We start from the raw sequence: 25,189 nt of genomic DNA, 5'->3' as shown, positions 1-25,189 counted from the left end.
TTAATAAACATACAACCGTATTTTTTAGTACAAAAAACAAAACGTAATTTTGAACGTCTTTAAGGTACATTTTTTCTCCTACGGTTTTTTCTGTGCACAACAAGTACTTCAAAAATCAACAACGGAGGAGGCTTAATTCCTTAATCGAATAAAATTAGAAAGCGTATTTCACGGATAATGATTCCATGGTCAGATCTTTTATATTCAGTCTCAGATCTAGGCACAAATTAGTCTAATTTCTCTCGCAGGAAGGATATGAGAAGCAAACATAAAAACTTTGGCACAATCCATAAACTATAGTTCTATATATCTCAGGATGGTTGACTGTTGGTTTGTTTTTATGTTAGCAATTTTGTCGGTACATGCTTCGTTTAGCACACCAACGGTAAACAGTTTCGTATTTGCAAGCGCAAGATGTAAAGCAAGATGCTTGACAAAGGTAAAGCTTAATATATTCGAAGAAAATTTTATCTGCCACGTTTATTTATCTGAAATTTTTACAATACTTAGCCACGTGTTTCCAAGCGCCTAGCGTAACTTTTAATGTTTCTCGTAAGTTGTTTAATTGGGTAAGAACGTGCGAGTGTATGAATGACCATAGGTTTTCATTAAGTTAATTAAAAAGGATTATCCTAGACATCAATATAATATACAGGTTAAAGTGTCCGCTATATAAATCAAATAATTTTTTTTATTTTCTTGCCGCTGACACGTGTTCTGCAAAATACCTTTTTCAACACAGAGCTATTACTTGAGTTTTTTGTAAACAAATCCACGTGTGGTAGCTGTGGGTTTAAATTGTTACCCACAATCGTTTTTTCTTTAGACTTTACAAAAGTTTATTTCTTCTTTTATCTTCATGCGCTATCCACACTGTTGTGAGATTTGTTCAAGTTCAAGTTCCTACAATTTGATAAATTTTTGTCGTCATATAGCTAAGTTTGGTTGTTAAGTTTCAACATAAATCTGGGAGAGAAGCCACACGTTGTTGTTGTTAATATAAACCAGCTCGTTAATGTAATTACGTTATGGTGAAATAATCAGGGAAGATTACAATTCTATTGATTTTATTAGCGATAGTTATAGATATGACAACTTTTATTAAATTCCCTGCGCCGAAAATCACCATGAAGATAAATCTCAATGAAAACACACACATGACATCATGCAGTACTCCGTACATGACAATACTTTTTACACACGCCACTTTCATATTGACGCTTTGTGCATGCAGTATCTTTTGTGGTCACAGAAGGATTTTATCATGTGATTGTGACAAAGGTTTTGGTGTTGCAATTGCACGAGAGAATCCTTAGCACGAAAAAGAAAGCTACAAAATAAATTAATTCAACCAGTCAGTTAACGCAAGAGTGTATTAGTTTTAATCGCTTTTCTCATGTTGTTGTTTTTCCTCGAATGAAATTTTTTGTCCATATATGTTTCCTTCAAGGAAAAGTTATAAATTTTTTTCTCTGTTAACCATTATGTTTTTGGTCCAAAGCACTTTTAGATTTGCTTTTCCTCAATATAAAGTCGTGTCTTTATGCACGCCAAAAGCTGGTTTGATTTAAGCTAGTTTTTAATTAACTGGTTTTCATTAAAAGTCGTGTACCATTCCAACCTAAAGTTCAAAACCCAGCAAACACGAAATTATAACTACGTTTATCAAAACTGGCTTCACTAAAAACATTGCATGTATATGTAAAACAGGGAATTTTTTGCTAAGTAATAATTTTTGCCAATAAGTGTCTCTATAACTGCATAAAAAATAGCTGTCTTGCGTGTTTTAGGGCTCTAAATATGTGTTGATTTCCATCTTGGGGGCTAAAGCGCTCCCTGGAACTCAGCTATTTCGGCAACTCGCTTCGCTTGTTGATTGTCACTAAAATCTCAAAATCTACCACTATAACTAAGCCCCTCCCCCGTCCCTGTAAAACATGGTTTTGTAAAAACCACAGGTGTAAATGGGGTATAAGGCCTTATATAATTCAGATGTCGTATAATTATCGCCTTCGTTTTAGCAATAAATAGTTCAAAGCCGCTATCGCTTACTTGTTGGCTAAACAAGACCGTGGTACAGTCTACCGCTTTTTATAATCAGAATATGAATAATTATTGATTTGTCTCGCTGTTACAGTTTCTACGGCTAGTAAAAGTAGCTTGATCGAATCTCCCTTCTTCACATGTCCAAGACGGTGTATTTTTGTTTTTGATGTTTTTTAACGCGTGATCTTAGAAAGATTTATTATAAACCAGGTTATTATTTATTCATCTGAAACAGTATTTTATAGCGATAAAGTCTTTTAAAAGCATTATTAATGAACAAAATGGGGTAGCGTGTGATTAGATAGAGCTGATTTTGTTGGAATGTGCTGATACAAGACAACCTATAGCTTAATTTACTGTCTAGTTTTTATATTTTACAAGTCGAGTACCTCCTTGGGAAAAAAATGTAAGTCTTAGGCATCTAGCTAGTTATATAGTCAATAAAAAACAAAACTAAAGCTGGCTTAGATAGTTGGAAAGCTGAGTAGAAAATATGTTTCCAATATAATAAGCAACCCAGTTGATAATACAGATTTTTATTTGGGTCAAAATTAGCATATTTCTTAGCAACCTTTAGTCCTTATATCTACACTACGCTGCGATCACTTCATTTCCCTTCCCTCAGCTAGCAACTTTCCCAGTTGGATTTATGTCAAAAGTTTTCTTGGAAGCAATATATCCTGCGTTTAAAAGCAATATAATGCGCTTTAGCATGATAGATTCACTACTGATAAACATGATCCGAAGGGTCGAGGTCTGGTTCTAATTTTCCGAACTGCGTTGGTAAAATAAAAGTGCTAGGTGCTAAAAAATAACCAGCTAAGAAACTTGTGATCAAGAAAGGCTTCTTAGCAATGTAACTGCTTGACCCAAGAGGAGAGACTATTCCACTTTTTATCACTTAAATGTGTTATATATTGTATAGATAGGGACCGTTCAATAATTACGTAACACTCCTTGTCTGCTAGCAAAACTTTGAACTTGTTGTTAAGTAGTCATATCGGTTATTTTAAATACATTAGCTGGTCTGGCTAAAACTACACTTTTGGAAGAGCACCTGTTTATTAAGTGGAATTATAAATAAAAATAAGACTTAATTTTATTTAGTAATGGCTTATTACGCCTGTCTATGTACATACATTAGCAAGATAGATGTCTTATTTTCTCATCCAGCCAAAAATTGCCAAAAGTCATGTTTTTACAAAGCTTTAAAAAGAACCCTAATTTTTATTCAAAATGTCAATGAAAATCTGCCAAAATAAAATCTTTCATAAAAATATTTACTGTTTAGCTCACCGCTTTTTAGTTAATCTTTTTGTGAACATTTCTCATAATCTTTTAATGTTTTTGTAATAAAATCTGCCATCTTTATAGTAATTTCTTTATAGTATTTCGCGCGAATAAATCATCAATGTAATGTGTAAACCAATCGCATTACAGAGCTCACCCGCCTGCACCACGGTTATTTTCGCTCCTGGCCTCAATGTCAAAAAGCAAAAGGCCCTGGGGACGAGGTTGAGTTCGGTACACAGATTGTTTTCTGTTCCAATGAGGATTATGAATATTACATTTATCTCTATATTAATAATAACCGTATTCTGTCTGTGCTCGGGTAATAATGTCGTACCATAAACAGAAAGTGCAAAATATTTTTATCCACTTTGTTTTGAAGAATAAATTCCCGTGGAATTTTAATGGTCCGGCGAACCGGTAGAATTTTTCACATGTTAACGACTAGATAGAAACATGTCTAAATAGCTGCAGCATATTAAAGTAAACCAATAATGAGAGCGTTTAATTCCGTTTCCAGAAAACATACCTACTAAAAGCTATTCTTAATAACGCTGTTCAAATAATTATCTATCCAATCAAATATGTGGTTTCTTCCACGTGTTTTCATCCTCATTGCAAGGAGCATTTGTAACACTTCAAAATTGATGAAGGTTGCTTACTAGCAAAATAGACCAGTGATTCTTTGCATCAGTAAAATTAGACAAGTTAGTTCCTGATTCCTACTGGAAATAGCTAATATTTAAATGCTCAAATGTCAAATTGTAGTACCAGAACTGGCTCGGAATTTTAATAAAATTTCAGCAGCATTTCTTTGTTTTTATGTATTATGACAAGGCGATAATCTACTGACAATTCCAATTACATTATGCGCATTAAATAAAGAGGGTTATTTTTAAGGGTAAAGATAAATGAATAGTTTATAAACAAGAAAAATGGCAATGAGAACCTTGACAAACTGAAACAGGGCCGAATTAAAGTTTTCTACTATTTTCTTAAAAAAACTCATCTTGAATTATTCTAGAACGTGTGTGAGTATGTAAATACTCTCGTGTATTCAATTACTCACCGTTTTATCTTGTAAAGGTTGATTGACTCTGTCAGCTGTCCACTTTTAAAGTAAGTTTTTTTCAGATTTTTTTTTGTGCGAAAAGTTTGGTCGCTTTATATTGTGGTTCATTAGGGGCAAAGGTTTTTGATTTAAACTTTAAACAAAGTCTGAGTGACACATATAGAAACTCAGCGCTTCGATTTCCTTCTTTCGATCAGTTAAGAGTGTAAGCAATTTCAAGTAACGTACTTTCATATTAATATGTTGAGCTTTTTTTAACAACAATAAAAAGCGCATGATGTTGCTTACACAGTTGAACTTCCTAAAAGAAGCTTCCTTACACTTTTTCCACGACAAGTTAAAATAACCATCTAACTCCCATAACAAAATATCCATGTAACAAGAACATTATAGCAGACATCTCTCCATGTAGGACATCATTTTAAGATTCCAATGTACATCAACTGTTAGAATTAACGTTTCCTCATACCATACAAGCTCAACAATCGGTGAAATCAAACAATTAATCTTCAGAAGTTTCCATATTTCGCTTAAGGCAACATTTGTCTTTGCTATGACAAAGAAGAATCGTAATTTTTTTTTTATTTTACTTATTCCGAATGAAAGATGGTATAATCTCTATATTAATAAGCCAGTTCCGTGTGTCTGTAACAGGCAAAGTTGATATCGTCATTTTCCTTTGATGTCGCCGAAAAAAATCTTTGATGTTGCCGAAAAAAATATGTCTTCTTTGTCGAGAAAAGCCGCGAGTTTTGTGTGGTTTGTTAAATGAAGTTCTAGCACAAAGTAACGGAAATTGTGTTTGCAAAAAAGATGGCTGTCCTTTTTAAGCATTTGTCTTCTCTTGCCTTCAAAATAAATCTTTACAAAAGCATTTAAAAAGGGGCATGGTATATAAATGAAGTATAGAAAGGTTTCTGTAAGGTTTGTTTATGTTTTTTAAAGTTTTGATGATATTATTGATGCGAGACATGTTTGTTAGCTAGCATCAACCACACCAACAAATATGTAGCCATGTTCTTTATACCTAGCTAAGTCTCCAGTTTATATTTAAGTGACCAGCTATTAGCTGCTGTAGCTACATAACATGTACATAACATGTAGTAATTCTGGTACCTTAAGTGTAGTGATTTTTGTTGTTCTAGATGTTCTGACTAAAATGTTTTTGTTTATGGCATTTTGTCTCAATTAAGAAAAGTTTCAACTTTTTTGAGGGAGTACAACACCGAAAAAACTTGCGTTTTTTTATATTTTGTATAAATTCTTACCGGGCAGGACTCTGTACAACATACCGAAATGACTGATCCCTCTCTATTTATAAATTTGATGCGTTCCAAATCACAGTTTTTTGAAATTTTGGGTAATATTTAATGAGTACAAGATGCAAATACTGATTTTTGTTGAATCAGAAGTATTTCCTACAACCATTCTTTTTTTACACTTTTGTGGAGAAAAAGTGTATGCAATAACTGATTTTGTTGCAAACTGTTTTTCTTTTTCACATTTGGGATTGAAATATTGTTATAAAGGGCATATATCAATAGACATATATATACCAAAATAATTAAATTCTGCAAACTTTGATTTTGTCGTTCACCTCTCATCTTTTATATTTTGATTAAACTTTTGAGGAAAACCATAGGAATTATTTAGAATTTGTATTTTGTGTTGCAAATTTAGTGCAAAAATTTAACTGTTGTGAGGGAGGACCATATGCAATTATATATACTAAAAATAATAATTTGATATTCTACAAGTTGTATTTTTGTATGCACTTAAATGACTGCTTTTTCTGAGTTGAATTTGATGGGTTTCATATCAATTTTGTGGAAGATTTTATGGCTGAAGACAATATGGAACATGCCAATTGAACTGATTTTTGTTCATATTTTGATTTGCTCCTCATAAACCTTTGTGTTCTACATTTATTGTATATAAACTTTTGTGAGGAAGGACCATATATATATATACAATGTTTTCAAAATAATGATTTTTGTTGATTTGAAATTTACTCCTTGCTCATTGCTTTTTCGACATTTCAGGTTAAAATGTTTGGTAAAGTCAGTACGGATCATGAGACAAAAAATTGTTTTGTTAACCGGTTAATTTTTACATTTTGTGCATATTTTTGCGGGAGAGGATGGTATGCAACCGAATAAATGATTTTTCAAAGTTTAACTTTTTGTTTTTAGGTGTTTTGTGTTTGTTTAAGTTTGGCTTTTTGATATTGTTCAGGTTGTATTGTTGTATAAGCATTTAGGGAAAAGACAATGTTTAAAATGGGTAAAGAACTTATTTCATAGATCTGTGCTTACTGTTGCAAGCCTTTCTTTTCGACACTTCAGATTAAAATATTGAAGGTTTTCAACATAATCACATAATAAGATGTATACATATTTGAGATATGTGTTATTTCTGACATTATTATTATTGTTGTCGTAACTGTCTGGGTTGTGACTGTCAATGTTGTAACTTTCTACTAACTAGATTTTACACCTTGCACGCCGTTGTTTTTCATATTTTGTCTGAAGTTTTGTTGGGAGGATTTCATGCGATTTGACATTTGATATTTTGTGTTAGATTTTAAGAACTTTTTTGTTAAATTATGACTTATATACTTTCTTTTATGCATTTTCAGATTATTTTTTTTAGTAAAAGGCATATTCAATATACTGAAATATTTGCTGATGTCATCAAAATTCAAATGACAGAACTTTTCAATTGTTTTTCTGCCTAAGTGGATTTTTCCACGGGCCTAATCGACTAGTCTCTATAATAATACGCCAGTTCCGTGTCTCTGTGACAGGCAAAATGGATGTTTTCATTTTCCTGTGATGTTGCCGAAAAATGCATGTCTAATATGGTAAATATTCTGTCGTTACGGCGCAACGTCAATAACACTATTTTAACGTCAATATCCTATATTAAATTAATGAAGCCATTACAGTGCACCTAAAACTTTGAGGGCAAATAACTTGGAAACGAGGTGGTGACGTCAATGTTTTTACAACGCGTGGGTAACTAGGGACCACCTAGGACCAATTTGGGTAATTTTCCCAAACCTGGGTCTCCAAATCCGGTTCGGAATGAACGGGTTGATGACGTCATCAAAAAACCTTCAAACCACAATATCTCTGCAACCGTTTGTCAAAAGTTCATGTTCCTATACATTTTATTGATCAGCATTTCAAGATCCATGCGATGAATGCAACAGGTATACAAATTTGTGTTCTGACATGTCTCTGCTGACGTCATCAAAATTTAAATGACGGTTGTTTTTCTCTGTTGTCTTGCCTAAGTGGATTTTTTCACGGGCTTTATCGACTAGTCTCTTATAATATACGCTAAGTGTGTCTGTCTGTCACTTTTGCAAAGTGGATTACATTCTTCAAAATTTTCTTTAACAAATTCTATAAAACATCGCCTATAAAATTGTTCTGTAATTTACCAAACTTTACCGATAAAATAGTATTGACGTCAAAGGAAAGTTAATTAAGATTAGTGAAGCCATTACAATGCACTTAAAACTTTGAGGCCAAATAACTTGGAAACGAGGTGGTGACGTCAATGTTTTTTCACCGCGTGGGTAACTAGGGACCACCTGGGACCAATTTGGGTAAGTTTCCCAAACCTGGGTCCCCGAAATTGTTTCGGAATGGACGGGTTGATGACGTCATCAAAAAACCTTCAAACCCTAATATCTCTGCAACCGTTTGTCAAAAATACACGATCCTATACATTTTCTTGATCAGCGTTTCAAGATCTATACGATGAAGGTAACAGGCATACACATTTCTGAAAAAAAAAGTTTTGTGTTCTGACATGTCTCTGCTGACGTCATCAAAATTTAAATGACGGTTATTTTTCTCTGTTATCCTGCCTAAGTGGATTTTTCCACGGGCCTTATCGACTAGTCTCTTATAATAATACGCTAAGTGTGTCTGTCTGTCACTTTTGCAAACACGATATTTTTTACCACCCGAATGCGCGAGTTTTTTTGTTTTGTTTACATTTGTCTCGCAGCCGTTAGAAACCACGTGATAGAAAATAAGCAGTATGATTCGTTCAAATACGTACTTTCGAACGGGACGGCATTCGAATAAAAAGTTCCGTTAGCGTAAAAACAAACAAACATAAAAATTTCTCCACAAAGTTCTCGACATAAAAGGCGAACTGAAGAAGCGGTTAAAAAATGTCTTATTTTCGACGATCCCTTAGTCACAAAAAAGTGCAGATATTAAAAGCAAGAAAAGTAAAAGTGGAGAAGTAGAAGTACAAAAGTAAAGTTAGAAGCCACGAGAAGTTACTTCGAAAGTGAAGATTGCAGCTAGAAGTAGTAAAGAAAAATTAGAAGTAGAAAATAAAAGCTTGGGTTTAAAGTCGATTTGGATTCACCTATAGTAAGAAGTTTGATATTTTTAGACGTTATGTTTTTATGTCGCTAGAGTTACGTGTCAGGCAGACTCGCATTTGCCAGGAAAAAGTCACTTAAAAGCTTCAAATTCTTTAAGTTTTATGTTTTACCGCGTTTTTTATAAAAAAGCTAGCATTTACTGTTTTTTGCATAATTAATGTATCCCCCGGTGCGTAACTAATGTATTTGTCCTAAAATTCAAAATGCTGCATAAAGCTGTTAGCTGGCTACCAAACAAATGTGCCAGCGAAATAGAAAGTTTTGGTTTGTTGAACTAACTGCAAATGTCATAATTTTTACATTGCTATTGTTTTCCTTTATATATGTTTTACTAAGCATAAACAGCTAGCTATGGACTTAGCTAAGTCTCCCCAGCTTAAGTATATTTAACTGGGTGTCTTAGGTACTGTTTTGTTAGCTGGCTAGCTAATGTTAGCTTCAAGGCTCCATCCCATAGCTAGCTTTAATCTATGAGTTTTGTCGTTATTCCTCTTTTTTTAGGTATTTATAGCTACCTTAGTACTCAAACTTCTCTTCTTTTTTGAACACGAATTATGATGTAACAACAAGCTATAGCTACAAAATCTTTCTTGAACTTTTAGGATACTGTGACACATTTTTATGCCCATAGAGAATAATTTTTTCACATTTCCTGTAAACTTTACAAGGGGACCACAATATGACAAGTGGAACAAATTTTATAGAATTTAAAGTGTGTGTATTAAGTTATTTTTTATTGTTTTGTTTCCTCATCCTGTTAAACTTTTGTCAGCCTACATGTAAAATGCCAGGTTTTTTTACAAGGGTTTTTGACATTTGATTGGAAATTTATATATACGTGGGTTTATGACTTTGGGTTAAAAACATTTTTGAGAGGATGGTATGGTTGTCAGTTTATATTGTTCGTGTTGCAAAATGCTGTTTTTTTGAAATTTTGTGTAAACTTTTGTGGAAATAGACCACATGCAATATATATACTGAAAGAACAAATCTTTGTAGAATCAGACTTCACTGTAAGCTGTTGTAAAGCTGATGTCTTTATCGGTAAAAATAACAGCCATATTTTACTAATTAAGAAAAAATAAAACGAGTTTGAAAGTTAAAAAGTATTTATTTGTTAAGCTTTTCGTACACTAAGTACATCTTCAGACTATATAAACAACTTTGTCTTTATATTTCGTATTATAAATTATTGTTTGGGAGAACTAACTGTATGTGATGTAATTTTTGCTGGAAGAAAATTCCATGGTTTCACGTTTTTGTTTTTCTTGAGAATTTTACAAAATTTTGTAGGGATAAATGTTTGCTGATAATAAAAAATTATATACTTAATGTTCTGACTGAAACTGTTTTTGTTTTTTATATTTTGTAATCTAAACGCGAGGACTGTATGCACTGAAATCACTGATTTTTTTAAATTTTGATGTGTTTCATAACCTTTTTGTAGAAGATTAATGGGTAATGGCAATATACGATGCTGAATGAACTTATTTTTGTTGATTTAGATGTGTTTCTCAAAAACTGATCTGTTTTACATTTTGTGTAAACTTTTGTTTACGAACCATATACAATGTTTCCAAAATAATGATCTTTGTTGATTCAAGTTTATTCTTTGCTCATTGATTTTTTGACATTTAGGTTTAAAATTGTTGGTAAAGGGCAGTACGGAACTAAAAAGGAAAATTTTTGTGTTCTTAACTGGTTGATCTTTACATTTTGTGTAAATTTTTGTGGGAGAGGATGGTATCCAACCGTAATGACTGATTTTTCTAGATTTAAATTTGATGTTTTCGAAACTATGGCTTTTTCATATTTTTGTATAATCTTTTAAGGGAAAGACAATATTTAAAATGTGTAAAATAACTTATATATTTGTTGATTTGCGCTAACTCTTGCAGGCCTCCTTTTTGACATTTCAGAATAAAATACTGAGGGTTTTCAACGTAATCACTTAAGATGTACATATTTGAGATGCGTTATTTCTGAGATTATTATTATCTAACTGTCGGTGTTCTTATTGTCGGTTTTGTGAGTATTGGTGTTGTGAGTGTCGATGTTGTGAGTGTCGTTGTTGTAACTTTTTATCAACTATATTTTACACCTTGCAAACTGTTCTTTTTTACTTTGTGTAAGATTTGTGTGGAGGATTTAATGCGATTTGACATTTGATGTAAGATTTTAAGAACATTTTTTTTTGTATATGCACTACTGACGTCAGCAACACATCTAAAGCAACCTATTTTTCATTGGCCTTTTGCCTAAGTGGATTTTTCCACGGGCCTTATCGACTAGTCTCTATAATAATACGCCAGTTCCGTGTGTCTGTCTGTCACTTTTGCAAAGTGGATTACATTCTTCAAAATTTTCTTTAACAAATTCTATAAAACATCGCCTATAAAATTGTTCTGTAATTTACCAAACTTTACCGATAAAATAGTATTGACGTCAAAGGAAAGTTAATTAAGATTAGTGAAGCCATTACAATGCACTTAAAACTTTAAGGCCAAATAACTTGGAAACGAGGTGGTGACGTCAATGTTTTTTCACCGCGTGGGTAACTAGGGACAACCTGGGACCACTTTGGGTAAGTTTTCCAAACCTGGGTCTCCGAATCCGTTTCGGAATGGACGGGTTAATTACGTCATCAAAAATCTTCAAACCCTAATATCTCTGCAACCGTTTACCAAAAGTACATGATCCTATACATTTTCTTAATCAGTGCTTCAAGATCTATACGATGAAGGCAACAGGTATACGAACTTAAAATTTTGGGTTTTGACGGTTCATTGCTGACGTCAGCAAAATTTTTAAAACCTTATATCTCCTTAGGCGTTTGTCGAATTCGTCAATAGCACATGATAATGAACATTTTTCTCATCAGCGTTTCAGTCTATGCACAGTACAGGCAACGAATAAACTAAACTTCGCCAATTTTTTTTGTACCTGCACTGCTGACGTCAGCAAAAAATCTTAAAAAACCTATTTTCCATTGTCCCTCTGCCTAAGTGGATTACCCCACGGGCCTTATCGACTAGTCTATATAATAATACGCCAGTTCCGTGTGTCTGTCTGTCACTTTTGCAAAGTGGATTACATTCTTCAAAATTTTCTTTAACAAATTCTATAAAACATCGCCTATAAAATTGTTCTGTAATTTACCAAACTTTACCGATAAAATAGTATTGACGTCAAAGGAAAGTTAATTAAGATTAGTGAAGCCATTACAATGCACTTAAACTTTGAGGCCAAATAACTTGGAAACGAGGTGGTGACGTCAATGTTTTTTCACCACGTGGGTAACTAGGGACAACCTGGGACCAATTTGGGTAAGTTTTCCAAACCTGGGTCCCCAAATCCGTTTCGGAATGGACGGTTTAATGACGTCATCAAAAAACCTTTAAACCTTTATCTCTGCAACCGTTTGTCAAAGATACATGATCATATACATTTTCTTGATCAGCATTTCAAGATCTATACGATGAAGGCAACAGGCATACAAATTTCTAAAAAAAAATTTTATTTATGTTCTGACAGGTCTGTGCTGACGTCAGCAAACTTTAAATGACGGTTGTTTTTCTCTGTTATCCTGCCTGAGTGGATTTTTCCACGGGCCTTATCGACTAGTCTCTATAATAATACGCCAGTTCTGTCTGTCTGTCTGTGACTTTTGCAAAGTGGATTATATTCTTCACTATTTTCTTTGATAAATTCTGTAAACATAGCCCATAATATTGTTCTGTAATTTACCAAACTTTAACGTTAAAATAATATTAACGTCAAAGGAAAGTATATTAAATTAATAAAGCCATTACAGTGCGCCTAAAACTTTGAGGCCAAATAACTTGGAAACGAGGTGGTAACATCAATGATTTTTCACCGCGTGGGTAACTAGGGACCACCTAGGACCAATTTGGGTAATTTTCCCAAACCTGGGTCACCAAATCCGTTTCAAAATGGGCGGGTTGATGACGTCATTAAAAAACCTTTAAACCTTAATATCTCTGCAACCGTTTGTGAAAAGTACATGATCCTATACATTTTCTTGGTCAGTGTTTCAAGATCTATACGATGAAGGCAACAGGTATACAAATTTCTAAAAAAAAATTTTGGGTTTTGACGGGTCGTCAGCAAAATTTTTAAACCCTTATATTTCACTAACCGCTCATCAAAACCACACGATCATATACATGTTCTTGATCAGCAGTGTAAGCTCTACACAATGGAGGAAACATGAAAACAAGTTTCTCGATTAAGTTATTTTGAATTTGCTGTGCTGACGTCAGCAAAAAAATCTAAAACTATCTATTTTTATATTGTCCTTCTGCCTAAGTGAATTACTCCACGGGCTTTATCGACTAGTCTATATAATAATACGCCAGTTCTGTCTTTCTGTCACTTTTGCAAAATGGATTATATTCTTTACAATGTTCTTTAACAAATTCTATAAAACACAGCCTATAAAATTGTTCTGTAATGTACCAAACTTTAAAATTGACGTTAAATGAAAGTTAATTAAGATTAGCGAAGCCATTACAGTGCACTTAAAACTTTGAGGCCAAATAACTTATAAACGAGGTGGTGACGTCAATTATTTTTTATCGCGTGGGTAACTAGGGACCACCTGGGACCAATTTGGGTAAGTTTCCCAAACCTAGGTCCCCAAATCCGTTTCGGAATGGACGGGTTGATGACGTCATCCAAAAAACCTTCAAACCCCAATATCTATGCAACCCTTTGTCAAAAGTACATGATCCTATACATTTTCTTGATCAGCGTTTCAAGATCTATACGATGAAGGCAACAGGCATACAAATTCATAAAAAAAATTTTTTTTGTGTTCTGACACGTCTCGGCGGACGTCAGCTAAATTTAAATGACGGTTGTTTTCTGTTATCCTGCCTGAGTGGATTTTTCCACGGGCCTTATCGACTAGTAATATTATACTGTTATTTGGCAAGGCCCTTTATTTGGCAGACATCTCTCTAAAGTTGACAGTTTTTAAAGATCCCGTTGGTGTTTGGTATAGATTGATTTTATTGTATGCATTGAAGCATTAAAGAATGCAAATTCACAGCTGTCGTTTTGATGTTGTAATTTAGTACTTGATCGATAGTTCCAGTCGTGAACGTGGAAAGTGGAAATGGAGGCCATTAAAGTGCACACACAAAGATCATATGTGTAAAGAGGTATGATGAAACATAACCCAGAAATATCGCAGACGCGGTGATAATATCTAATAGAATGATTTATTTGGGTCCGCACGAAAGTCGAAAAATAATTTGCCGCAATTCTGGAAATTAACCAATAAATTTTTAAAAATTATGCCCTGAATAGGATATCTGGTCAGGAAAATACACAAAAACAACGTACTGGTCTACGTCAAAAACGTAAATGGAGAGTTGGAAACCTAAGTAAGTTTTCACTGGTAATGATGTTAAAATGCGAAAACTATATCTGTTTGCAAACACTTGAAATAAAAAGAGATGGAAGTCTCCATGTATGTTGTTTTTCTGCTCATGTATTTTTTTTGCTAAATGTCCTATTTGAGGTAAAAATAACTTTGCAGGTATTTTGTAGAATTGCGTTAAATTGCTTTTGTTGTTTCGTAATTTTGAATTGCGTGAAATATTTTTCAGTTCAGTTTTTCATGGAAAAATACTTTTCAGCAATGATTACGTAACTGTAAGAACAATTATTTATTTACTTAGTATTTTTATTTGTGTATAAGTATTGGGTTACACCTTTTTTCTTATTTCAAAGATTGCATGTTCCGACAAAATAAATTATTGTACTCTCTTTTTTTAGTGTCAAAGAGTTTGTTTTAACCAGTTGATACTTACAGCAAGATTTGACTGTAGCCAGCTCTGTGTAAGTAATTGTCCAGTTAGGGTTTCGTAACGTGTAATAATGCAATTAGATTCCGTAGTAAATGGGAATAATAACATCATTTCTCATCACTTGTGATTGAATACAATATAAGGATTTCTAATGAAGAGATACAAATTGAACAAAAGCGTCCATTCTGTTTTCTGTACCAAATTAGTTTTCTTTCAGGTGCTGCAGCTTTTTTCCACTTCTATAAAAAAATTAATAAAACGACATTACTTTCCTCTCTAACAAGAGGTACAATGAAGTACCAAACAATGCGTTATTTTCTCTACTTTCACCAATAGTTAAAAATAACAACATGCAGCTTGAAAAATTTAAATAAGGCGAAAAATGAGGACATTGACTCTAATTGAATTTAAAATCACGCAAGATTAGATACTTCATAAACTAATTGTGCAAAAGTAAAACGCTTATAAGCATATACGTGCTTAGATAGGGACATTTTTCTAGGCATATTGCTTAATCTTGTAAATCGTTCTAGTGTATTTTCTTTTAAATTTATAAAAATAGAAGTTACTCTAATAAGCATGTCGTAAGCCTATTCATGGTTTGATTTCTTTTGGGAACCCTACAAGAATCGTTACTTAGGCTTGATTAAAGATTTCTACTTGCTCATAAAAACATGTGAAATTAAAGTTTGCGGCAGTTGTCATTAACTTTTGCTGCCAAACTGAAATAAACTTTTTATTCGCATCGATTTCTATCTATCTATATAATAATACCCGTATACGTCTGTCCGGGTGTCACGCAAAATGGAATCTTTTACGGTATAAAAAAGACGGGCGAACCCGTGGATTTTTCCACGGGCTAACGACTAGTTCTTTCAATTTTTCTATGTTTTTATTTCCAATATTTTTTTCTTAGGAATCGCGCCATGTTTACCCATTCATCAGTACATGTCATGATTCATGCGCGTTTCTTAAAAACGTCATTACTGCAGGTAACAGGAAGTTTAAAAATAGATATTAAAAAAAACGTATAATTTTCCTTTCGTTTTTATGTAACTATGCAGAAATCCGTCTTCTTCGGTATGTAGCAAAAACTTTAGACGTACTTTGAGGTGTGGCATACCATAATAAGTTCCAACGCATTATTATTGCCACTTTAAGCAACCCCGTCAACATGATCTTGTTGCATTACATATTTTTTTGGAAGACAACCATAAGATTTAACAAGAAACATGGGCAGTTAGCAGTCTGGCAGCATGCATAGAAACAATGTACATGGAGACATGAAATGCAAGTGCCGGGTGTTTAAATAAGCACAACTAGAAAGCAGTAAAATTAAAAGTATCTTGATTCATGTCACACATAAAATAATTTGATGTAAATGTATATAGTACACAATCTAAATATTTTTCTTTTGCTGTTGAGCAGCGATTGCCTCTCTAGCTGAATTAGGCTGGTGACATTCAGCTCAATCCGTTAATCACACTTTTTCTCTGTTTGTATTTTGCTGAAACTCTGTATGCGTATGCAAGTGGGTTTTCACTTCTTGTGACCATTAAGTAACTTTCGACAACAAGATCGTTAATTAGAAAAAAATCTGAGAAGCATGACGAAAATAGTTTTTGCGTATAATTTAAAAACCGAATGTTCACCTTGCCACGTAAATGTCATTAAAGTCACCTAAATACCAAGGGAACAGGAAGTGCACCATGAAATGAACTCGTTGAGTTGTGTCACCTCTTAAAATTTAAAAAAAAAATGCCAACTGGGTAGCTAAAAAATAACTTGTTACGTTTTTATACATCTCACTGTCCTCCAAAATTAACTTAATTACAATTAATTAAATTAATTGTGCTCCAAAACGACCTTAGTTCAACACAGCTATTTAAAAAGCAGAACTGACAAGCCAGGAGAACTTTCGTTTTCTCGCTGCCAGCGCCAGATAAGTTGAGCAGATAGCATGCGTGACAATTTCGTGCCCATGATTTCTATTGATATGTTTTCAAGGTAAAATAAAAGAGGACAATTACAAAATCCTATGTTAAAACAAGATTTGTTTTTGAATTTGTTGCATTCAAGAACAAAATAGAACACAGTCAGAAAAGGACTAGAAAAGTAACAACATCAGTCCTCGGTTATGTTTAACTAGAAGACGATCCCAAACCCCTAAACTAAAGCTTTGGTGTCTAGTGGTGTTCTTCTTTACAGGAAGGAAGTCTGGAAGTTGTCCAGCAGCTGTTAATGTCCCTAAGTATTTGATGTTCGATCTATGTTTTCACGATTGGGAATGTCCAGTAGATGAGAAGTGTTGCGTAACAGAACACAAAAAAACAGTGTGTGTACCGCCAACATTTAAAGAAAACAGAGATGGTAAGTTTTTTCTGCTACCTACTGGCATGATATTTATAATACAAATGACGAAGGAAATTTCCTTAAAGCTATTGCGCATGTTCACAAAGGTATAGTGCATGTGAACTACATGTAAGCACGAAAAAATTATTGCAATTTCGGCTCATTTTGGTTACCTGTAAGGACTAGCTATATATTGACGAACCTGCGACTTCATAGATAATGATATATACAAACCTGTGCTTCATACTGTGGATAATCATTTATACGAACCCGCGCTTCATTCTATAGATAGGCATACGAACCTGTGCTTCATACTATAGATTGTCATACATGCGGTCTCTTCCTTTTTCAGTACCTGTTGATCTTCGTGTTGATCATGTCGACTCTGAAACATGCATGCTGACTTGGCGTATGATAAAAAGGCGAAGCTCATTTAAACGGTTCGGAATACAGTTTGTAATAGAGAGTAGATACTCTATGAAGTCTTACAAAGAAACTTATTTCTCATTTTGGGAGCCTGCTGGTCAGGTAACATTTGGTTTATGTTATAACTTGGATTAGGTTGAGCAGCTTGGCCTTTTTATACCAAGATGCTTTTCTATTTTTACCGATTGAAACTGATCTCTGCAGTATTGTCAATACTTTTTAAAGAGAGAGCAGCTTACAATTAGCGAAAAACAAGCGTGGGATTAGTAACTTTACCCTATTGACACAGAAGGATCTTCAAATTTTAGACTCCAAAGCTGCATCGCCAGCTGAAAGAATTACATGCTGGTGCGTGGTATCAATTTCGTGTTGCAGCTGTGTCTGAGGATGGTTACACAGGATATAGTGAGCCGAGTCAGGTCATTAAGCTACCGCTGCCATTTGAAAGACCAAGCAGACCGCAGAATCTTCATATAAACATTTCTGAACTCGACAATGGTAAAAGACGAACGCTCTTAACATGGAGTTTGCCCGCTAAAATAGGTAAATGGTTCTTCTTGAGCTAATATTCGTTAAAAGCAAATTTATCGTTTTTGTTTTTGTTTTCTTTTACGAAAGTTTGACATTCTATTTAATTTGCATTTTTTAAGGGTAACACTTGAAAATTACTCACTAACGTCAAAATCACGTCCAGCGGGAAAGTGACGTTTAAAATTCAATCAACATAGAAAATGCATACCAACGTTTTTCAGATGCCGTTTTGACATTAAAAAGAATAATCGGCTATTTGATCTATAAGTTGATAAAGTACTCCTGGGGAGAAGTCAACTAACTCAGTCAACTACCTGATCAGAGAAAAACGTTGTCCAACTAAAGTGATCACATTTAGTAGTTGGCTGGTTTCACTTTTCTTTTTTTCTAAAGAAAAATAATGGTTTCGTATTCTTCTTTTTTTTCATTATGCTTAACATATCATTTTAAATTGGAATTATTCCTCTTTAAGTGATGGTCCATTCCTACTATTTTTTCTAATGAAATCTTGCGTCTAAAAAAAGTTCGTAAGCTGTTCTCCGGTAAACTTGTGTATTTTAAAATCATTCTTTCAAATTGTTTTTCAATTTTGAGAAAGTTAGCGACTTAATTAGCCATAATAAACCTTTTGATTTATTTTTTTTTAGATGGCGTACTCCAAAAATATCGTGTTGTCTACTTCAAGACAATACCTTCCAAATCATTCTCATCAGTGTCACTGAATTATGCAATCAACGTTCCAGCTGATAGAACATTCGCCGTCCTGAATGAGGTGGAGGCGAACACAACGTATCAAATCAAGGTTTTTGCTGTTTCACGTGCCCACAAGTTACTTTTAAGGGGACAAAGAGCGAAGCTTATACTTACAACGAAGCCATTATGTAAGTTATTAATGTTTTCTTCAAGTATACAACTTAACAAATGATTCAATGACGTATTTACTTAACCTGCGTGATTTCTATGACTTTCTAACAATATTTTTACATTAAGGCCATAGTGCATGCAACCGGTAGCTCAATCTTAATTAAAAAATGTGCAGATAGGACAGCAAATTTCGAAGTTCGAACCATAAGTAATTGCATAGGCTATTTTTATATCAGATTCACGCGGCTTGCAAATGTTTCAGAGAGAGGCCAAATTTTTGAATTGTGCTTACTGTTACTGATGCGTCATGGCCATTTTTCACAAATGTGCCGAACTCAACTTGAATTTTTGTTGTCCTATTTAAAAAATGTCGGAAAAATTTCCTTTGTGTATTTTAGCTGCATCCATTATGTCAAATCAGGTAGATGTTCATAGAAAACTTTTTAGAATTCGTGGTGTTGTTTAATCATTCTAAATTTCAAACAGTCCTCCTTCATACCCTGTGCTGCTATAGGCCCTATTGTTCAGATAATATGACGTAATGGATATCCCTGTAAAAAAGGATTTTTAAATACAAAAGCTTTTCTTTATGATTTTTTTATATCTTGCATATCTTGTATAAGAACAACATAGAACGCATGTAGATTTTTTTATTTTATATTTACATGACACTTAGATAAAAAAAAATATAAAAATTGTTTCAATAGAAATCAATATAGAAAGTGTTGCGGAGCGTGGGACTTAGTCCCCTAGGTTCGCAAGCGAAAAATTTTAGACGCCACTTTCGGTTAAATTGTATAATGAATCATATAAAAAACAAAGTTCCCACGTGCTCCATGGCAGTCGATCAAACGATTTCATTTTCGCCTTGATCAAACATTTGCTGGGGTTTCTGCATTGGCAGTACCGCAGTATGTTACGGACGCAATTTTGCATGGGCCAGTGACATATTTTATTTAAAGCGGAACAAGAATGGTGTCCAACGAAAATAATTCTTTATCGGGAAATTATTTCCAGGTTCTTAGAAATTAATCGATCACCTTCATTTTTTGGAAACGATTATATACATGTTTGTTTTTACCTTAGGCTCAGAAAGACCAAATTTTTAGAAATCTTCAACATTAAGAAACTTTTATACATATAGCTAATGTACAATAGAAAATATATATATCAAAACCATAGTCCAAACGCTTGAAGCTCTACTTATCAAATTTTTCTCTGAGTCACGTACTTTTATAATGTAAATTTTATCATGTATTTTTGATTCGTTCTTTAATAATCCAATAACTCTTTGTTCCAGTGTCGAAACTGAATTTACCAGTTGGTCAAAAAAGTGTACACATTGTGAAAAGACTTTCCAATAAGAATACTCGGAACCTCGTGGCACGTCTCCATGATCTGGCATTACACAATCATCAAGCCGCAGTTACCATAAAGTGGAATATACCAGGTGAGGTATAAATATTGTCAACGCAATGTCTCTATATTCCAAGCAAGAAGTCATGGTCTTATTAATTACTGTCAATGCTTAAATCTAAAATCTGATATAACTTTTCAGGATTCAAACCAATTTTTTGAAAGTTACGAAAGTCGCACCCTCCCTATACGACTAATTCGCAATGCATAATGGTAGTTGTATTCCGCAAAAAGATAAACAAACCATTCGCAGTAACAAAGATGGCGGAACAAGTACACTTCATCCTTAATTCTACTCAAAGCCAGAGCCATATACAAAATTATAATCAAGACAACAGTTTTTTTCAAAACTTGGACTCTCCTGCAAGCATTGGCTCAAACTTTTCATCAAGTTCAAGCTTTTTATCGCAAGCTAAAAGTAAAGGTGGAGGGATAACTTGCTGTGTACCTCTCTGTCAAATCAACTCAAAAAAGAATCCAGACTTATGTCATTCCCAAACACTCAGAGCTTTGACAGAAATGGCTTTTTATGATCAGTAGAAAGCATTTTGTACCTTTTACATCGCATAGAGTTTTCTCTGCTCATTTTACTGGTGGAAAAAAGACATATATGATCAATATTCCCACAATAGCCCCAAAAACTATCAAACCAACCAGCCAGCAAACCAAGAACCAAGTTTATTTTTCAGCCTTAACATTACTTTTAACTATCACTTTTTCACGTTGCTTTCTTTGAATAGTTGGTATCCAAGAATTTTATGCTTTGTAGCACCCTTCGGCTTGCTATCACAGCTATTTCCAAGAATTAAATATTGGTGAATTTTCTTCTGGGTGATCGCAGACATAGCTGCAAGATCAGTCGACCATTGACTGATATCTTCGTGTGTTCTTTCCTCCACTTCTTCCCTCTCGACATTTGTTAATTCTTTTAAAACAGGTCCTAGTACCACACAAGAGCTTTGAGAAAAGTTAGGCCCAAGGTCTGAAGAGCTTAAAATTATATCTAAATCTGTATCATTATTTATTACCTCCATTCAACTGCTTTCACTTCTAAAACCTCACTAACTAACAATTTTTAAATGCTTACATCAATAACACGTGTTTCGGATAAGGGAGATAATGATTTTCTTGAGGAGATTTGAAAATTAACACAAACAATAATGGCTTTTGTTATTATCGCCACAATAAAAAGGATGCCGTTATTTATTTACAAACCTTCGCTTCTGGGAGAGAAAACTGTAGAATATAACTACCATAATGCATTGCGAATTACCCGTAAAGTCATTTTGTTTAAAAACATTCTATACGCAATGCGCACTGGATAATTGTCACTCAATTTTATTGCTGTATCAACACCTCGAACCCTTTAAATCTTGAAACGGTGATCATGTTTAGATTTAACCGTGCATGCTATTGGAATCACGTGGTTTAATGTGAATTGCAGTAACGCGAAGAGAACGACATTCGTATGGAGGCGTATTGTGCCAGCAAATTTAAAGAGCTTTCGGTTGAAGTATTTGCACCTTTTTTGTCAATATAAAATAGAGGTGAGCTTATTTAGTCTTTGCAGAGACTTCGGAACTGTCCAGCTCGTGAACAGAGGGCATGTAAGGAATTTTCTAAACAAAAATCGCTTCTCGCCAACCGCTTACGTTCAAACAGGCTTTCAATCAGGCGCGCTGTAACCAGAGGGAGGCTTTTTCCCCTTTAGGTGGTAGCGCAAAAACTGCCCATTATGCACGAAAGAGTTAATACCTATGTTTCTTCCTCCTCTTCTTTACATATTGCAAAACACTTATGGCACACTGTTCTCAAATCTGCAGAAATTAATGTTCTCGTTAGCCGTTTGATGTTCCGCAAAACCCAATGGATAAGCCGAAAGAAAAATTCTGACAACTTGTGCCTGTACTTCAGCAAATCTCTAAGGACTGCAAAATTAAATTTGACCAAAAAGTGCGTTGGGTAACTGTTAAATATTCATTAATTTGTAAATACAGTATCTTGCACGCATTGGTCGGAAAGGAATAAGATGGCGTAAAATGAATTTCCAAAGATTGTTTTCGATGTAATAAGCTAGCACGTGTACCTTTTTCTTCTTCTTTGTCAAATCATCTATAACTTGATTATTTCTGGCTACACTTTAGATGCCCTATTTTACTACAAAATATATCAGCGGTTTAAAGAGGACATTTATACTCCCTCAAAAGAAGCAAAATTTTCAGGGGAAAATGTAATTGGCTTTTAACTATACCGAATATTCTAAACAAGAAAATAAAATAAAATAAACATGACTTATATAACATGTTTTTGCTATTCAGGTTTTGCCATATTTCCATGGAAATGAAGGCGAGAAAGTAGTGCTGCATATTGATACAGGTATTCAATTTGTTACGGAATAAAATCTAGAATGACTTTAGAACAGAATATGTTGTCATTAAATTTTCAAAACTAAAGAAGGAATAGAACGGCGGAAAAAAGAATTTGTTTTTCTTTCCTTTTTGTGCTTTAACTAAGGTTAAGCGTGCACACATTCTTCTGCTATGACGAGTCGGAAGGTGCCTACCATGTACAGATGACAATTATAAAGTTAACGATATTACACAGCTTGTCAAACACGTCCATTCATGTTCATATGTTTATTACATGCCATACCTGCAACACGCTACACACAGGGCTGTACTTACTCGTCATCCCTTTTATTTTATCTTTCCTATAGGTGATTTAGTGCGAAACGAAACCAAACTAAGTACATCCACGCCGGTGGAAGAACGAAAGTTTGTTGTTGTTAAAATCCCTAAGCAACTGCCTAGTTTGTCTACAGCTGTAAGTACGCACACGTGGTCGATGATTTGGTACTGGTTTCCACTGGCGTATTTAATATGTTCATGACACAAAATATTTTTTTATATAACGTATATATATTTATATAACGTATTCTTTGTTTATTTCATTTTTAATATTTTTTGTAATTTTATAAAAAAGAGTTATTTAAAGAGATCTTTAGCAGCTAATTCCACTTTTGTGTGATTTTGAGGTATTTTTATATATATTTTACAAGTATATCTCAAGGCTTTAGTCTTTATCTAACTGAAATTGCAATGTTTTTACATTGTTAATAAGAACTTGTCGCGTTTTTCGCTCAAGAATGTACAAAGTCCAATAATCAACAGGCGTGCTAATCAGCAGCTTCGTCTAAATGATTATTCTGATGGTCCGACAGTATAAATACAATACAACAATATACTAGTTGGTGGAATTTTCCTTTATTTTTCGCATGTCAATCCGTGCGACGTTGTCAATCTGTTTGACGAATTGATGTGCAAATTGGAAAAATTATATCGACAGAATAAAATTTTCATCAATATAAACAATTGATGACGTCTTTCTAATGATAATTTCTTTGCTTTGATTTTTTAAAGTGGAACGATAAAACATAACAGGTCGATCTAGGGAAGGTCGTAGTTGATAATATCTATCTACCATGTAATTAAATTATCTTCGATTTTCTATCTATTTTAACGTTTTAACATTCTGTTTGTAAAACTGTCTAAACTGATGATCGAAGGTTTTTTGTCAAATGATCGACTCATTGTTAAGACCTGTTATTCATGTTTCGTATTAATCATCTCCGACACACTGTTTGTCTTAGACATATCTTAATACGGCTCCGTTTTTTATAGTCCATTTAAGACTCATTTTGTTATCTGTTTCACTTTATTAAAACCACGGCATCTATTAAAAGAAAAGAAAAGAACGAAAAAGTAGCCATTTTGTTTTTTTACATCTGTCGCGTTTTGTTGTTCAAGGTCGAATCTAAGGAACATGTTTTTAAAGTAGTCAAATATATGGTTAACGATTTAGAGTTTATTAATGTGTGTTTGATTTCTGGAGTTTTTTTAGTTTATGTAAAAAAAAAATAGTTAAAAACCGTTCAAAGATTATTCATTCGTACTTGTGATGTATTGAATATCACCAAAGCGACACTGAATAATTTCGATGTCCGATATCACTAAATTGAGTATCTGTTTATGATCTACCTTAAGATAGAACACTTTAACACACTATGTATATAAAAAATTTAACATGAAAATTATAACACAAATTTATAGCTAGAAAACTCTATAAGCATGCGCATTGTTGTGCCTCAAACTGTAATAATTGTCCCAATTTGTAATGCCTGGGCCAATTTGTAATAAACTTTGCCTCAATTTGTAATACCTGCCTCAATTTGTAATAACTCAAAGTTGCTCCAATTTGTAATAACATGAAAAATACTATACCTACTTTTCCGCAGTTTTAGCTAGCCGAATTGACAGGACACACTATCTGCGCGGAATCCACCCCCCTCCTCCTCCGGACCGAATAGGGTTAAGGCTTGCAACGCCAACGCGGCTTGATCAATCTACCTGTTCTACATTTCCGTGGCCAGTTAGGGTCGCTCGACAGAATTTGTTTTAAATGCAGTGAAATACCACTGTATCTACCACCACTGATGATCAAATTTTCCGATTTGACCGTCATTGAAGGTGGTACTTGATTTTAAACCATCTCCAAATAAATTTTTGGAGGCTTTTCGTAATCATCTTCATCAACCAATCTATTTTCATCGGACACCTCTTTGCTAGCATCTCCATCATCAACCAATCCATTTTCATCAAACAGCTTTCCACCGCTATCAACTTCCTCCCCTAATATTTCATTCCATAAGGTGACCCTCGTGGGTTGGGATTCGTTGGGCTAATTACGGCGAATGCGTCTCTGCCTAATGTTGAAGTAACTCTTATATTGACATTTATACATATCTGCACAAGCACGAAGTGTTAGGTGTTAGTTCGTCACCATATACGCCATTTAAAGCCATGTTTTGAATGTATTCGGACCAAGGAACTTCTACGTAAAGTTCTAATGGCCAGCCGTCTACGTCAACGTTGTTAATCCGGA

General features: G+C 33.9%; 1 protein-coding gene across 1 annotated transcript; it reads left to right on the top strand.

Annotated features, from left to right (window-relative positions):
• Positions 1–215: 215 nt before the first annotated feature.
• LOC130648300 (anosmin-1-like) lies at positions 216–24,182 on the top strand. The gene is made up of 12 exons (XM_057454338.1): positions 216–439; positions 13,922–14,008; positions 14,628–14,690; positions 15,576–15,651; positions 16,868–17,029; positions 17,364–17,539; positions 17,746–17,980; positions 18,616–18,849; positions 20,133–20,282; positions 21,644–21,795; positions 22,567–22,624; positions 22,965–24,182. The coding sequence occupies exons 1-12, from the start codon at positions 317–319 to the stop codon at positions 23,135–23,137; spliced, it is 1,689 nt and encodes a 562-aa protein (XP_057310321.1). The 5' UTR covers positions 216–316; the 3' UTR covers positions 23,138–24,182.
• The last annotated feature ends 1,007 nt before the right edge of the window (positions 24,183–25,189 follow it).

The sequence above is a fragment of the Hydractinia symbiolongicarpus genome, chromosome 6 (genome assembly GCF_029227915.1).
Source record: "Hydractinia symbiolongicarpus strain clone_291-10 chromosome 6, HSymV2.1, whole genome shotgun sequence".
Taxonomy (NCBI): domain Eukaryota; kingdom Metazoa; phylum Cnidaria; class Hydrozoa; order Anthoathecata; family Hydractiniidae; genus Hydractinia; species Hydractinia symbiolongicarpus.
Note: the sequence above shows the minus strand (reverse complement) of the source record. Positions and strands in the feature narration are given on the sequence as shown.